Genomic DNA, 17,135 nt, shown 5'->3' on the forward strand with positions numbered 1-17,135 from the left:
CTTTCTACAGTCACTGTACTTTTGGGTTCATTCTCACCATAAAGCAAAACTAGTTCAAGGATAGGAAGTAGTGAAATACTGTAACTAATAGCACATTTTATAGTGAAATTTAATTTTTTTACTGGATAGGATGTTCATGTGTTTGCCAAAGAGAAAGACTGTTACGGAAAACGAGGCTATATTGTTGCAACTTTGCCATATTTTTGGCACAAATACACAAGGTCAGGTATCACATTTATTTTACTGCAGTTCTTAGCAATCTTCAAAAAATGCACAAATGGGTGGATCCAGGGTTTTTCTCAAGACACAGTGGGACCAGTAACAAATGACCCAGCTGATGTCTGCACTGACAAAAAGAAGGGTTACTGCTTGAAACAGCCATGCTAAATTACCATTCTCAAGGCATCAGACAGACATTTTTCAATCCTGTCTCATGTTTTTCTCCAACACAAACAAACTGCTGAGTTTTCTTATACAGGTGTAAGAAAACTGCAGGTCATCTCAGAGGGATGGGGTGCACATCTCCTGCATCCCTGCCCTGGATCTCTCCCCTACAAGGCATGGTATATTTAAAACTTCTGGCAGTGCAAAAGCTTGGTGGGAAGGGTAGGTGAAGCTGACCAAAGAAGAGTTCAACTGACCTTTATACAGATCCTAAATTCAAAATGACCAAATAGCTCGAAATGAAGAAAGTTGATGCAAGTGCAAAAAAACAAACACACAAATGAACAGACAAACAAAAACCTTATTCTTTCCTTGTCATTCCTGATATTTCTATTTTGAACTTGGTAGGATATGTTCACCAGAGGACAGAAATTATTATGAAGTTATACCAGAAGGTACTCTTAAATCTGTGTATAATTTAATTGTTTAATACATATTTTTAAAATAGTCATTCATAGACTTTGTGCTTTCACTCCCAAGATCTTATTAGTAAGCCTCCTAACTGTACTCTTTACAATTCTTGTGATGTTAGTTTGGAGAATTTGTTGTTGGATTGACTATTCTCATCAGTTGTCTGCTTGATATTGAATTGATGTTGTAGAGAGGTATTCTGTTATGGTCACTCAGTTGGGAGTTAAGGAGTTAATTGGGAGTGAAACTGTTGAAAACTGAGACGGCAAATTATTCTAGATTGGTAAAATAGTGTTGAGATGAAGGAGGTGGCCATTGTAGTTGTTGATAATAAGATAGAGGTCTGGGCCCAGTTGTTCAAAGGCTGGTTAGTGCTAACCCAGGGTTAAATTCTAATCAGGATTCTTTGTTCCTTTGTTCAAAAGCCTTTCTCACAACAGATGAGTTTCTCTATTCTTTGAAGGACATTCAGTCATCAAATTGTAGACAAAAAGAATTGCACTGACTTTTTTTTTAAAGGTTTCAGATCTTAAATCTGATTTCTCATTAACCCTGGGCTATCTTAACCCACCTTTGAACAACCTGGCCCTAGCAACTATATTGTGGAGTTGGTTTGACATCTTACAATTAAGATTCTGTCGCAATATTATTGACCTTTAAATGATCCTAGGGGCTGCCTGCCGACTATACTTTGACCTGGAATTCAAAACTGAATTTAATCCACAAAAGGATGGAGCCAATATGGTAGACATTTTCATCAAGGTGAGTAAAAGACAGTTGATTAAAGGCAAGAGAATAAATGCGGACAAACAAGAGAATTATTTTCCATTGCTGAGTAAATGTGTGTGGTGGAAGGTCTGCATAGAGAAAAACTGTGTTGAAGGTCTAGTGCACCACCCAATGTCAGGTAATACTCAAGACTTGTGGTACAGTTTTTCTCACATGGACTGATCTACACCAGTAAATAACTTAATATCTATTTTTTCTGGTGGCTTGCTTTTTTTCTGCTGTGGAGCAAACGACACAGGATAAATACTAAACAGTTGTATGTATTCTAAAAGGCTGTACTCGATTAGATCCTAGGAGTTAAGATTCAGGTCCCCTGATGCTTTAAAAATAATTTTTAATGAAATAACCCAGGTAATGCAAATGTATCAGGCAAACTCTGGGTTGTAACTAGAGAATTCTCTGAAATGTTGGCTCAGTGAAAACTCCCTAGCCTGATCTGTCATTCTTTGGGAGCATTAAACACTAGCCTAATCTGTCATTCCTGAGGAGAATTAAACCCTAGCCTGATCTGTCATTCCTGGGGAGAATTAAATCCTAGCCTGCTCTGTCATTCCTGTGGAGAATTAACCCTACCCTGATCTGTCGTTTTTGAGGAGCTTTAAACCCTACCCTGATCTGTCATTCCTGGGGAGCATTAAACCCTAGCCTGATCTTTCATTCCTGGGGAGCATTAAATCCTAGCCTGATCTGTCATTCCTGGGGAGTATTAAACCCTAGCCTGATCTGTCATTCCTGGAGAGCATTAAACCCTAGCCTGATCTGTCATTCCTGAGGAGCATTAAACCCTAGCCTGATCTTTCATTCCTGGGGAGCATTAAACCCTAGCCTGATCTGTCATTCCTGGGGAGCATTAAACCCTAGGCTGATCTGTCATTCCTGGGGAGCATTAAACCCTAGCCTGATCTGTCATTCCTGGGGAGCATTAAACCCTAGCCTGATCTTTCATTCCTGGGGAGCATTAAACCCTAGCCTGATCTGTCATTCCGGAGAGGCATTAAACCCTAGCCTGATCTGTCATTGCTGGGGAGCATTAAACCCTAGCCTGATCTGTTATTCCTGAGAGGCATTCAGCCCTAGCCTGATATTTCATTCCTGGAGAGTATTAAACCTTAGCCTGATCTGCCATTCTTTGGGAACTTTAAACCCTAGCCTAATTTGTCATTCCTGGGGAGCATTAAACCCTAGCCTGATCTGTCATTCCTGTGGAGCATTAAACCCTAGCCTGATCCGTCATACCTAGGGAGTATTAAACCCTAGCCTGATATGTCATTCTTGGGGAGCATTAAACCCTAGTCTGATCTGTCATTCCTGGGGAGTATTAAACCCTAGCCTGATATGTCATACCTAGGGAGCATTAAACCCTAGCCTGGTCTGTCATTCCTGGGGAGCATTAAACTGTAGCCTGATCTCTCATTCCTGGAGAGCATTAAACCCTAGCCTGATCTGTCATACCTGCGGAACATTAAACCCTAGCCTGATCTGTCATTCCTGGGGAGCATTAAACCCTAGCCTGATCTGTCATTCCTGTGGGGCATTAAACCCTAGCCTGATCTTTCATTCCTGGGGAGCATTAAACCCTAGCCTGATCTGTCATTCCTGGGGTGCATTAAACCCTAGCCTGATCTGTCATTCTTGGGGGGCATTAAGCCCTAGCCTGATCTTTTATTCCTGCAGAGCATTAAACCCTAGCCTGATCTGTCTTTCCTGGGGAGCATTAAACCCTAGCCTGATCTTTTATTCCTGCAGAGCATTAAACCCTAGCCTGATATGTCATTCCTGGGGAGCATTAAACCCTAGCCTGATCTGTCATTCCTGGGGTGCATTAAACCCTAGGCTGATCTGTCATTGTTGAGGGGCATTAAGCCCTAGCCTGATCTTTTATTGCTGGAGAGCATTAAACCCTACCCTGATCTGTCATTCCTGAGGAGTATTAAACCCTAGCCTGATCTGTCATTCCTGGGGAGCATTAAACCCTAGCCTGATATGTCATTCCTGGGGAGCATTAAACCCTAGCCTGATCTTTCATTCCTGGGGAGCATTAAACCCTAGACTGATCTGTTATTCCTGGAGAGCATTAAACCCTACCCTGGTCTGTCATTCCTGAGGAGTATTAAACCCTAGCCTGATCTGTCATTCCTGGGGAGCATTAAACCCTAGCCTGATATGTAATTCCTGGGGAGCATTAAACCCTAGCCTGATCTGTAATTCCTGGGGAGCATTAAACCCTAGCCTGATCTGTCATTCCTGGGGAGCATTAAACCCTAGCCTGATATGTAATTCCTGGGGAGCATTAAACCCTAGCCTGATCTGTAATTCCTGGGGAGCATTAAACCCTAGCCTGATATGTCATTCCTGGGGAGCATTGAACCCTAGCCTGATCTTTCATTCCTGGGGAGCATTAAACCCTAGCCTGATCTGTAATTCCTGGAGAGCATTAAACCCTAGCCTGATATGTCATTCCTGGGGAGCATTAAACCCTAGCCTGATCTTTCATTCCTGGGGAGCATTAAACCCTAGCCTGATCTGTCATTCCTGGGGTGCATTAAACCCTAGCTTGATCTGTCATTGTTGAGGGGCATTAAGCCCTAGCCTGATCTTTTATTGCTGGAGAGCATTAAACCCTAGCCTGATCTGTTATTCCTGGAGAGCATTAAACCCTAGCCTGATCTGTCATTCCTGAGGAGCATTAAACCCTAGCCTGATCTGTCATTCCTGTGGAGCATTAAACCCTAGCCTGATCTGCCATTCCTGGGGAGCATTAAACCCTAGCCTGATCTATCTGTCCTGGGGAGCATTAAACCCTAGTCTGATCTGTAATTCCTGGGGAGCATTAAACCCTAGCCTGATCTGTAATTCCTGGGGAGCATTAAACCCTAGCCTGATCTGTCATTCCTGGGGAGCATTAAACCCTAGCCTGATCTTTCATTCCTGGGGAGCATTAAACCCTAGCCTGATCTTTCATTCCTGGGGAGCATTAAACCCTAGCCTGATCTGTCATTCCTGGGGTGCATTAAACTCTAGCTTGATCTGTCATTGTTGAGGGGCATTAAGCCCTAGCCTGATCTTTTATTGCTGGAGAGCACTAAACCCTAGCCTGATCTGTTATTCCTGGAGAGCATTAAACCCTAGCCTGATCTGTCATTCTTGAGGAGCATTAAACCCTAGCCTGATCTGTCATTCCTGGGGAGCATTAAACCCTAGCCTGATCTGCCATTCCTGGGGAGCATTAAACCCTAGCCTGATCTATCTGTCCTGGGGAGCATTAAACCCTAGTCTGATCTGTCATTCCTGGGGAGCATTAAACCTTAGCTTGATCTGTTATTCCTGTGGAGCATTAAACCTTAGCCTGATCTGTCATTCCTGTGGAGTATTAAACCCTAGCCTGATCTGTCATTCCTGTGGAGCATTAAACCCTAGCCTGATCTGTCATTCCTGGAGAGCATTAAACCCTAGCCTGATCTGTCATTCCTGGGGAGCATTAAGCCCTAGCCTGATCTGTCATTCCTGAGGAGCATTAAACCCTAGCCTGATCTTTTATTCCTGGGGAGCATTAAAAGGAGGACATATTATGGAATGAATATGAATATTTTTTTCTTCTTCAGTATATTTGTCGCCACCTGAAAAACATTTATGGTGTTGATTGTAACAGGAAATATATTATAGATTTGGATTCAAGGTTAGTGTCTGGTAATGAATTGTTTTTTTTATGCAAATGCATGATTCAGATAAGATTTCTTATTATCCTTGTGAAGTGCTATTACTATTTTCTACGATATACTGGTGATTAAAAAATGGTAATTGATCAACTTAGTTGCTCTCTTCAGTGCTAGTGAAAGTATTCCTGAGGTCTAACATACTTGGGATTCCAACAATTTTAATGATAATTATCACTGTAAAAATATAGAGATACTTTATTCCAGAGCCTGGTTTGGTCTTTTCAGATGTTTCAAAGAGAAATGCTCCTCTTTCATTCAGTGCGTCATGCTGAAGTACAACCATTTTGTTCATGTATCAACAGTTTCTTCCTCTTTGTTTTAAGGTTTTGGCCTCCTTTTGTTGTTTCAATAGCTTCTCTCATTTTCCTCTTTGACTTTGGCCACTGCTGTTGTTCAGCTAAGATGATAAAGTAACATTGTCAGAGGAAATTTAGGTCACAATGACCCAACCAAACCCTGACCTTAACATGGTACCTCTTTACCTATAATTTATTCACATTGCCAAAATCGCAAGAGAACTTCATTTCTAAATAATAATTTTGATCCGTTGATCTATATAATTACTCTGTAATCCCCTGAGTCATTAACAAGTAAGTTGTTGTTGATTTGTTTTCAGTACTTCCTCTAAGTTTTCGAGACATCTGATCTTCCACTTACCTGGTGCTGTATTTAAAGATAACATTCATGCTGGTAAAATGCTGTTGTTTGTGGCACAGAAAATATTTACTCTATTATGCTACTTTAAGTAACTCAGAGTCTGCAATTCTGCAGATAATTTGAAAGATTGAGGATTTCTTGCTGTTATCTTGTTTTGTAGTGGAAGAATTTTAAGGTCTTCATTAGCCTTCAGAAAATGGATTTTCTCTGACTGCCTAATTCTTCTGCTTAATTTTTGTGGCCTTAGCTATGTTTAATCCAGACATGCAGTTGTTGTGTATTATACTGTATTACTCAATTGAGACAATTTTTGATTTTGATCAAGAACTCTGTTTTTCAGGAAACTTTGTCAGACACATTTGCACATTACTGGAAAGGAAGCTCAGAGTTGGTTCTGAGTTTTCTGCAAACAAAGATGTGGGTTCTGACTCTTATCAACCAACATGGCCATTGAGTGAGGTCTTGACTGGAAATGGCTCTGTCCACACATCTGAAATTAATGCAAAAATACAAGAAGAGACACAACATGAAACCTTTACCTCAGGTGCAGTTTTGGACTGATTGTGTAGTGTTTGCAAAGTCAGTTTTATTATATTGTTGATGTTTGGTATTAGTATGGTTTAAATTCATCACACTGAAACAGAGAATTTGCATTGTGACCATTATGGCCCCTCATTACCAGAGCTTTTCCAGGTTTCTGTAGCTAGTCCTTGGAAGGTAAAGCACTGCTGTCAAATGGCAAGTGTGTGCATTGAGATTAATTTTTGGCTGCTTGTTCACCAATTTTCTGCCCAAATTTCAATGGAAAATATAAGAAACAACCAGTGTCTCCCAAAATAAGCAAATGGAATTTGAAGCATTTTCAGAAATTTTTAAAAAGAAACAAAAGTAAGGAAAAGAAAACACTTTCAAGAGACTTTTTCAAACACAAAGATTAGTTAGGTAAGGGTTTCCTTTACATTTACTATCCTATTTAGAGGTTTACCGAACAAAAAATTATTCATTAAATTTTGTAAAATACAGTGACTTATTGGCTTGTGTGGTTTTTTGTAATAAGTGCCGTGAGATAACTTGGCTCTGACAGCCTTAAAGTATGCCACCTAGTCATTACAATGTTGGCATAGATATTTGACTGATGTGTAGGCAGGTAATCTTCATCACTTGGCTGAGTTTCCTGATGACCTCTTCTACCCCAAAGTGGAGAGAGTCGGATTTCGTACACTAACGCTTTTCCGTTAAACGGGTAAAAATAAACGGTTTGTAAACGGATAGTAAACGGGTAGTAAGGGCGTTTAAACGGTTTGCATGTCCGTTTAAACGAATAGTCCAAAGCGTTAAACGGTAGAGCAAAGTCCAAAAACGGATTCCGTGAACCGTTAAACGGCTGAGAAAAAAAATAAACGGATGGCTTAAAACGTTAAACGGTTGAACAGCATCTATTAATAGATTGCTCAAAACGTTAAACGGATGGACAAAAACGTTGAACGGATAAGGAGGGCTAAAGAACAGCGGGAAGCCATGCACATATCGATCAGAAACCGTTGTGAACAATTATACGAATTGTTCATGCGGAACACTGACGTTTCATGCTAATAATATTCGACTGATAACGATAGAAAACTAAGTAAAATTAAATTACTAGCCTGCCATTAAGCTATCCACTGGCGAGTGAAGCGAGCCGAGAGCGAGTCTCGCCCTGGAGAGCTCGCAATGCGTTTGAAGCAATCTGTCAATCATACCATGTGGACTGAACATTCTCGACAGAAAGAAAATAGAATTGAGAAGCAAACTCATTTTTTTTTTCATGTTCCTACATTGTTTCTACGTATTGACTGAAATGAAAACGCACTATCAAGTGAAAAACGTTAAGAAATGCCGCTGATTTTGTAGATTTCACCGTCGGTTAATCAAAACAATTTTGCATATGCATGTAACAAAACTCAACTTTCTTTCGCTCGTGTTTCATCTAGCATTCGATTTCGTAAAGTAATGTGTAATTTTTATTTATTTATTTATTACAATTTAATGGCATTAATAGTAATACATAACAACAAAACTAATATAAATAGCCATACGGATAATCTGTAAAGGAGTCCAGGACCCCATAAAGAACAGATCACCAATGAATATCTACTAAAATAAGTTACAAAGTAAAGTATAAAATCAAAATAAAATCAATAGTTCAACAATAATAACTAATTTAATGCACGATCCAGTAAACATTTCTTGACTCCCCGCTTGAAAACATCAACACTTGCTGCCTTACGAGTATCGTAGGGCAAAAGATTCCAGGAGTCAACTATCCTGTGAAAAAAACTATATTTAAGTGGATTTGTTCTTGCATATTTCTTCTTAAGAGATAAATCATCGTATTTCCTAAATGAATAATGATCCGCATTAGAATAAAAATCTACGTATGAATCGATATTGATGTTACTTATTCCATTGAGAGCTTTATATAAAAAAGTAACATCAGCTAGAAATCTCCTATTTTCTAGTGACATCAAATTTAGCTTCTTTAAACGAGTCTCATAATTGTCCTCAGTCTTTAAAATGAACTTGGTTGCTCTTCTTTGTACTTTTTCAACTTTTTCTATGTTCCTTTTGGTGTAGGGTGACCATACAGCAGAGCAGTATTCAACATTCGATCGAACTAACGCGCAGTAAAGAGTTCTCAGAGTCGTAGTATCATCCAGACCTCTACAAGTCCTTTTAATTAGCCCTAACATTTTGTTTGCTTTCGACACAATAATATCAATGTGCGAGTTCCAGATAAAATTGTCAGTAGTTGTAACTCCCAAGTCTTTGAATTCTCTAACTTCTTCCAAGAGAGAATTGTCCAAGGAATAATTAGAGACTAAAGGTTGCCTTTTCTTTGTTAATCTCATAACTTTGCACTTTTTGACATTAAAAGCCATGGCATTGCGAATACTCCAATGATGAAGATTATCCAGGTCCCGTTGAAAACAGAATTGATCACTAACATCATCAATGACTCTTGAAGTTTTACAATCATCAGCAAAAAGCGCAATGGTATTTCCAGGGAGAACAACATCGGGCAAGTCATTCACAAAAACTACAAAAAATAGCGGCCCCAGAATGGAGCCCTGTGGGACACCGGACGGAACTTCTAACCAAGTGGAGGAGACGCCATCCAACACAGTTCTTTGCCAACGATTACTCAAGTAACTCTCACACCACTGTAGTAGGGAGCCAGAAATTCCGAAATTACAGAGCTTCCGCAGTAAAATTGAATGATTCACTCTGTCGAAAGCCTTGGAGAAGTCCAGGAAAGCAACATCCACCTGTCGTCCCTCATCCAAAGCTGTGACCCACTGATAATGAGTGAGAACCAATTGTGACCCACAAGATTTCCCCTTCACAAATCCATGCTGCCACTCAGATAAATAGGGCGAAATATGCGCGTAAACAGCAGTATGCACAAGACGCTCTAAACATTTAGCTGGAATAGGTAACAGGGAAATTGATCTGTAATTTTCCACGAATTCCTTATCATTGTTCTTATGTATAGGAGTGATGTTAGCGGATTTCCACAAGGTGGGCATGACTCCTGAGCTTAGGGATAAGTTAAACAAGTGCGACAAGGGAACCGACAATTCCTTCGCACAGATTTGTAGAATTCTTGATGGTATATTATCCACACCGGGTGATTTATTGATGTCGAGCCTACTTAGAATTCCCTGCACTTCAAATGGTGTAGTTGTAACGTTCAGTAACAAATTTGGATTCACAACATCTGTAGTCGGACAGCTAACATCAGCTGAATCCTTTGAATAAATTGAGTGGAAGAACTTATTAAAAAGTTCCGCCTTGGAAGACGCATCTGTAGAACAAACATTATCATAAATTACAGTATCTGGAATTCTCTTAGTTTTAGATTTAACGGAGTAAAATTTCCAGAAATGTTTAGGGTTGTCCTGAAGTTTTCCAGACAGAGATTGAAGATAATTGTAGTAACTTGTATTAATAAGTCTCTTTGTTTTCTTTCTCAGCTCCTTGAATTTTAAGAATATGTCCGGTGAACCATTAGATTTAACTTGCTTCCATAATTTCCTCTTCTTCCTAATTAGTTTCATTATATCATTGCAAATCCAAGGAGGCCTAGAGCGACGCTTGAGTGTTATCCGGGGTATATGTTGATTGACAGCAGAAAACAGAAGATCCTGAAACTTTAACAGACCTGTATCGATACAGTTATCGCATGTAACTAGATTCCAGGGAATAGATTGTAAGGTCTCCTGCAAACCTTTAAAATCAGCCTTTTTGTAACAATATACCTTACGCTGAATGTTATTAGGCCTTCTCATCTCAGTACGAAACTTGAAGGTAAGGGGATGATGGTCTGAGTCAAATGCATGCGGATGCACCGCTACATCTTCAACCAAGATGTCATTATTGGTTAGGACCAGATCCAAAATATTGCCAGAAGGTCCAGGATTTCTTAGATCTCGAGTTGCATGTAGGTTCTTTTGTACCAAATAGAAATCATCCAAAATACTACAAAAATCCTTAATTCCAGGGTCTGACTTTATAGGGCATCCAAGATTCCAGTCAATGTGTGGAAAATTAAAGTCCCCAGTTACAACAAGATTTGAAAGACCAGTTCCTGAATATTTATCCAAAAACTCTCTGAATTGTGACAAAAATAACTCATCTGCGTCCGGTGGTCTATAAAATGCAGAAAGGAGTACACAAATAGTAGGATTTGGACGAATTTCAAGAGCTATCATCTCTAAATTAACCTCCAGGTCAGTCCTGCGAATACAAGAAATATGATTCTTGATAGCTATAAGCACTCCACCACCCCGCCTATTACATCTGTCCTTCCGAAAAATATTATAGCCTTCAAGCTTAAGTTCAAAGTCCTGATAGTTACTATCCAGCCATGTCTCAACTATGACAACAACATCAAACGAATCCATAAATAGCAATGCTTGTAGGTCAAAAACTTTGTTCCGTATACTTCTGGCATTTAAGAATAAAGCTTTGGGAAAAATATTTCGCACACCGTCAGTAGAACCTGAAAGTGATGACTGTAGACTGCCATTGGTATCTTCCATAGTAGATTCCTCGAAGAACGAATCGGTGAAATTAAATGGAAAAGTACAATCGGAACAGTACCAAGTTTCATCTGAGGATCCCAAATCAATATATGTTCTAATATCCAAGTTGATACACTTGATATGGTGCCATTTACAACAGCCATCACAAAGAATTCCTTTTTGGTTAGAGCGAACAGAATTGGAGCAAACTCCACACGGATGCTTCCACGTGGGCGGTTTTCTTCCAGCACGAGTAATGTTGTCGTGTGCCGAAGTACAGCCATAACCAGGATTTGGATGAATATCCCCACATAACAATAAGTTGTTCAGTTGGAAAGAGGCAGATGAGTTGTTGTAATAGCTAATTTTACGAAGGAAGAAATGCTTCCTACGCTTGTGTAGCAAACCAAGATGGCCGCTCGTCGAACTTGACTTGACTAAAACATAGTTCGAAAGTGGGACTTCAGTACAGCGTAAAAACTCGCCAACAGTCCCAAAAGAAGTGACACTAAATATCGGCGGGCATATTGCCCGATAGCCACGGATTTTGTAAATTTTGCCGTACACGTCAATCGAAATAAATTTGCATAATCATGAAAACAAATCTCGCTCTCCTTGTCTTAATTAACAAACATCTGTTTTCGTAAGCTAATCACATCCCTCTTCCAACAAAGAAAACCAAAACTTTAAATAAAATTGAAGGTCTCTACAACCATTTTACATCAATAACTTGAAAACGAGAAGCCTACAGTAATCTCAATGAATCCTCAACAAATCGCGAAAAGCCTTAGTTAAAAACTCTCTTTAAGTCTACCTGTCGCCTGCTTGCTTTATAATATGCTTACTTAAACGACACTTAGCATTTATTTTGCCTTTGATGAATTTCCACGCCTTGTCTCTCTCCGCAGAGGACTCGACTGGAAATCTAGAAAAAACTAACACTTTTAATGAGTTTAGTTTCGTAGTGTCTAGGGGAAGTTTCTGGTGTGTTCCGTCTGTGTTGCTGGTGCTCATCTCATCTTTGGTAAAGAAGTATGGCAGAAGCTTAAGCGCGCATTTGTGCCGTTCCGATCCGCTCTGCAGAATGTTCTTCACGACTGGTAGCTTTCTTGGGGTCACGCAGCTACCAATGAGCTCATCGCCAACTTGAGCTTCTGTTAATTCGTGGAAGCTTTGGGTTGCAGAGTAAGTAAGTAAGTAAGTAATTTTTATTTAACCACATATCGCATATGAGCTATAGCTCGTTTAAATGCAAATGTGGAAACCCACCCATCCCGCCCCAGGGGAGGACATCCATCACACAGTAATCTCGTGCGTGGGAAATTAACGTCTCCTGCCCCTAACCCTGCAGGAGACGGGACCTCCATTTATTCGTCCCTATCCGAGAAGACTAGAATATCTAACCATTTCTAGATGTTAAAGAAAGGAAGCATATTCTTCTCAGTTAATTTTAAGACCCTGAGTGTTGGTCCGGCCGGTATTGAACTCTCGACCTCCCGCACAGCAGTCCGGCGCTCTCCCAATTGAGCTAACCAGGCGGCGGTCGAAGAAGTTGAAGCTGTAGGCGGAGTCGGAACCGTTGGTGTTTCTGGAGATAGCGCGAAGATGTCCATATCTTCGTTTAGACTGGCCAAGGCAACAGAATCTATAGTTTGAAGATCATCCTGCTGAAGGATACTGCTGGCTGATAATGGCTGCTCAGTTTCTGGTTGTTGTATCCATTAAAAAGTTAAAAATCATATGTCATTTTGTAGCAAGGGAATTAAAAAAATAAATAAAGGCCATTTTGGTTTGATTAAGTCGAGTAAGTAGAAAATAAATTGAAACCGCTAGCTTTTGATGGCCTTATTTCATTATACCCTGTGTTTTATAATTCTTAAACCGGTTTAATTAGAGTTTAGAGGCACTCAAACAGTTTAGTCTTCTGCAACAAAGTTTGTCAAACCAGTAGTTCCATTATCGAGAACTCCGTCTTTAAAGCCGTAAACGAAAAAGACATTAAAACTTACCATAACGTTTTGCTCTAAAGAATCCAATCTTTGCTCAATTCTACCCAATCGGACTGTGATGTTTCTCTCCACTCCAGACAGGGCGTCCTCGAATTTCTCCATCATCTATTTGAGTAAAACAAACAAATGAACAGTTAATTAAACAAAGTGAACAATCAAACATCAGGCAAAACCAAAGAAAGTGTCTGTAAAATGAGGTTTCCGTATTAAGACGATTATTTATAAATTACTCAGTCAAAAAGTAATTAGACGTCATCCAAAGGTAAGGCTTGCTTTAGAAACTCATTGTTGACACTGGGTGTCCGTAACGTAGTTAAGCGTGTTGAATTCAGAGAAAAAAAACTGGAAAGGACTTTCCAAGCGACATTTTCTCAACAAGTAACGCATTGTTGTTATGCTTACCTTACAGATACTCTCTTGTACCAGCAGCTTTATGGAAGCAACATCTTCTGCAGTCGCACCAGCACTGAAACTCTTGGCCTCCTTTTCCTCATTTCGTGCTTTCTTTGCTTTAGTTTCCTCACACCACTGAGCCTCTCTTTTCTTCTGTTCTGCCAAAAACTCTTGGTATGGGTCAACGGGAGTTGCGGAAAGTTTTTTCCGCCCAGCCTTCACCTAAAAGATCAATACAACATTTATCAAAACGAAAGTCTGTTATGGTAGTATAACATCTGAAAACTTAAATGTGATAATACAATGTTGAAACACGCTCGTTCACTTTGTCTCGCGCAAGAAAACGTGATCTTAGACTTCCTGATGTTCGGGTTATTAACAAAAGTCACGTTCAAAAATAGTTATAACCTATATAAAACGATCGCTGTAGATGGTAAATGCCCACTGACATAAAACTATAATAGAATCATAAAGGTAGCTCGTGCATTACATAATTAATTTCAATTATTTACGCTTCACAAGAAGGTAAAAATACCACTTTGAATTTTGAAGTGGCCGGCGTTATCGACATTTTTATGAAACGCGTTACTAAAGAGCACCATGTAGTAATCAGAATTACCTTGGTTGACTTGTTGGGCCGCTGTACCTCATTCTTTTGGGACGGTTGTTGGGCAATTTCCTTGGAGTCTGAATCCGGCTGTTGGTTGCAGTCCAGACTTGGTAACGGCGGCAAGTTTATTTCGCACCACTCCAAGTCTTTCTGATTAAAGACTTCTTCGTCGTCTACAAGAACAAATCGTAAGTACGACAATTAGTTACAACTCAGACTTGTCGCTTAAGCGAGTATTCGCAATAAAACTGACTTACACAAATGTATTCCTGTGAATTCTGCCATGTAATCGAGATGTGAAAGGCATTACTTACCACTTAAGGCTAAGAGTTCAGCGGGTACCTTTCTTGCTTGCCAGTTAACGGTCCCCGCCATTCCTTCTTTTAAATCTATACTATTTCCAATGATGAGGCGTGTAGGCGCGATTCCCGTCTTCTTCTCGTCTCGGAAAAAAAACAGAGCCTTGCGGGGTCGTCTGCTGCTTTCTTTGCACAATTGTCTTACAGTTAAAGCCATTTCGGGTCAAACAATGTCGTTAGAAATGATTGAGAAACAGTGAAGAGTAAAATGCCTTTATATACCAAGAATGCTTAATGAGGAGGATCGAAAATGTCGCTTTTTTATTGGAGTAAAAAAGAAAAATAAAAAAACAAGTATATGGTAATATTTATTTTAATCCAACGACTAATCGACAAATCACAAAACGACCAAGTACACTGCAGTTTTTTCATAAGAAGTCCGCACTAAGATAATATTATTTGTGGCACGTTCCTTCAGAGGTGTTTTAGATCAACTATGGACAACTTTGAAGCTGTTTTTACCATTGACTCCATACGTACAATGCGTCTAGAATTAGTCGAGTTATCGGTAGAAAATAGACAGCAGATGCTGTGTATTCTACTAGATGTTCTAGCAGATTCAACTATTCACTACGATGCCCAAATAGTTTTGCAGCAGTACTTCAAGGAGTACCATGATGTCAAAAAGACCATCGATTCAACACTGACGAATCTGGACGCGCTGGAACATGAACTGGACTAGAGCAAGTTGTGAAATCAGGTCCGAATAGATTCCATAAAACGGCTCTTGTTAGAGCCAACAAATGAAAAAAGTCATGACCGAGATTCTGGTCATAACCAATGATACTTGAATAAAGGCTGATAGTTTCGAAAGAAACTGTTTGGGGCTGCGTCGGTGGGAGTAACGAAATAATTTGGATATATCAACAAAGTTGAAATGGTAAATTGGCCACCGTAATGATTACAAAAGCTGACGTTTCGAGCGTTAGCCCTTCGTCGGAGCGAATGATACTTGGTTTCTCAGCCCGACGGAATTAGAAATTGTTCGCCAGTAAATTAAGCAATTCGATAAACGTGATTTTAGAAGTTGCTTCGGAAGCCGCGGGTTTTGCCCATAACGAGTTTCGCACACAAAGCGTTTCGCCCAGACCTAGATCCAGACCATAATTGAAAGATAATTTGGTTATATCAACTAAGTTGAAGTTCTAAATTGGCCACCGTAACGAGTAAAAAAGCCGACGTTTCGAGCGTTGGCCCTTTGTCAGAGCGAGTGGAGAGTTTTTTTAGAAACTTTTAAACCTTTAACTTTTAACCTTCATCAGAGCGAATGGAGAGTTTCTTTAGAAACTTTTAGCCTTTATTCATACTTGAAAGAACTGGGTAAACAGAATAAGAATCTCTAATCCGACTACAATCATTTCTGATAAGAAAGGTCGAGAGTCGTAAGAAATACATACCGTCTTTTCTTGAATAGAAGCCGCGGCTTCTATTTTTTTTTCAAAAGGAAAATAATGCGGCTTTTTTTTTTTTTTTTTCAAAAGGAAAATAATGCGGCTTCTATTCAAGGGCGGCTTCGATATTTTGAAAGCCATAGATTTCATGTGTGAAGTGGTCAATTGTGTCTTTTGTGACGTCTATCGGAAATAGGCCTACTTCTGGGCGAACCCATTTTCTATGTTCCACGCGCACTATTGTTTTCAAATTCTATTGACAGGTGAAAGGGTGAGATATTTCTGGAAGACGGTAGTTTCTTTTTAGTTAGAACTTTCATACCGCACACCTAGCCAAGTCAGAAAAATTAACGCTTTCAACAGCGTTCAATTTGCTTCAACACAAAACAAACGCGACCTTCTCGAGAGAGTAAGTGCTGCAGATAAAACCAAAATCAGTCATACTTTTTTGATAAAGATTTGTAAACGGCTCTTTTGTATTTCGTGCTTGAATTACCCTCCAGTCCCCGCCTGATTCTTAGTAAAAGAAACAACGTGTTCGTTTCAACATTTTTATGGTGTCAGGAAAAGTCACGTTTTTCAAGGCATTACTCAACGTTCGTTCTGGGCATACGCATGCTTGGGTCAACGTTTTTCGAGTTACAGTGGAGGCCTACTTCTGGGTGAAACCATTTTCTATGTTCCACGCGCAATTGTTTTCAGATTCTATTGACAAGTGAAAGGGTGAGATATTTTTGCAAGACGGTAATTTCTTTTTAGTTAGAACTTTCATACCGCACGCTTTGCCGAGCGAGGAAAATTAACGCTTTTTTTCAATTTGCTTCAACACAAAATAACGCTGTTTTGCAGTGCTTCAGTTCCAATCATTTCGACTGCCTTCTCCGACTCAGCGCAGGAGTGTTTATAGAACTCTCGTTCAGTCTGTGCACGGTTTAGGTGCTCTTGATGTATTCTCAAGCGTTCCGACTTTTCCCTTTCTGACAAGTTGCTGGCTCTTTGAAGCTGGCTAGTATTCTCTTGACACGTTAAACAGAGGTCTGTCATTGGGTTGGAGATGACCACATTAGGATAAAACTCCTCCCACAGTTGCAAAAACTTTCGGCGGCTTATTGCTGTCATGTCCGAGGTTTGGCATATCGCATTGTAAACTCGCCAAACGCCGATCTTTGATTCTGACGATGATAACACTTTGATATCATCGCTTTTGAAGCCGGGTATCCTTCCTGGTAGGCAGATTGCATTTTCCTCAACATAGTTCAATAAAAATGCATGCACCTCTTCAATCGTTCTCTG

The 17,135-nt window shown here is 39.8% G+C and overlaps 1 protein-coding gene and 1 long non-coding RNA gene across 2 annotated transcripts in view; one reads left to right on the forward strand and one right to left on the reverse strand.

Moving 5' to 3' along the window:
• The window catches only part of LOC148743044 (DNA-directed primase/polymerase protein-like), a 16,034-nt gene extending 8,856 nt beyond the window's left edge, over positions 1-7,178 (forward strand). Inside the window, exons 4-10 of the mRNA XM_088762173.1 lie at positions 130-221; positions 793-839; positions 1,526-1,617; positions 5,247-5,320; positions 5,977-6,050; positions 6,358-6,561; positions 7,075-7,178. Coding sequence (XP_088618299.1) covers positions 130-221; positions 793-839; positions 1,526-1,617; positions 5,247-5,320; positions 5,977-6,050; positions 6,358-6,561; positions 7,075-7,082 — 591 coding nt within the window. The 3' untranslated portion in view covers positions 7,083-7,178. The remainder of the gene's footprint in view (positions 1-129; positions 222-792; positions 840-1,525; positions 1,618-5,246; positions 5,321-5,976; positions 6,051-6,357; positions 6,562-7,074) is intronic.
• Positions 7,179-13,086: 5,908 nt separating this feature from the next.
• LOC148743045 (uncharacterized) lies at positions 13,087-15,547 on the reverse strand. The gene is made up of 3 exons (XR_016002110.1): positions 14,102-15,547; positions 13,492-13,704; positions 13,087-13,194 (listed from the first exon to the last, which is right to left on the reverse strand). It is a non-coding gene; the product is annotated as an uncharacterized LOC148743045 (long non-coding RNA).
• Positions 15,548-17,135: the final 1,588 nt, after the last annotated feature.

The sequence above is a fragment of the Stylophora pistillata genome, chromosome 1 (genome assembly GCF_964205215.1).
Source record: "Stylophora pistillata chromosome 1, jaStyPist1.2, whole genome shotgun sequence".
NCBI classification, from domain to species: Eukaryota; Metazoa; Cnidaria; class Anthozoa; order Scleractinia; family Pocilloporidae; genus Stylophora; species Stylophora pistillata.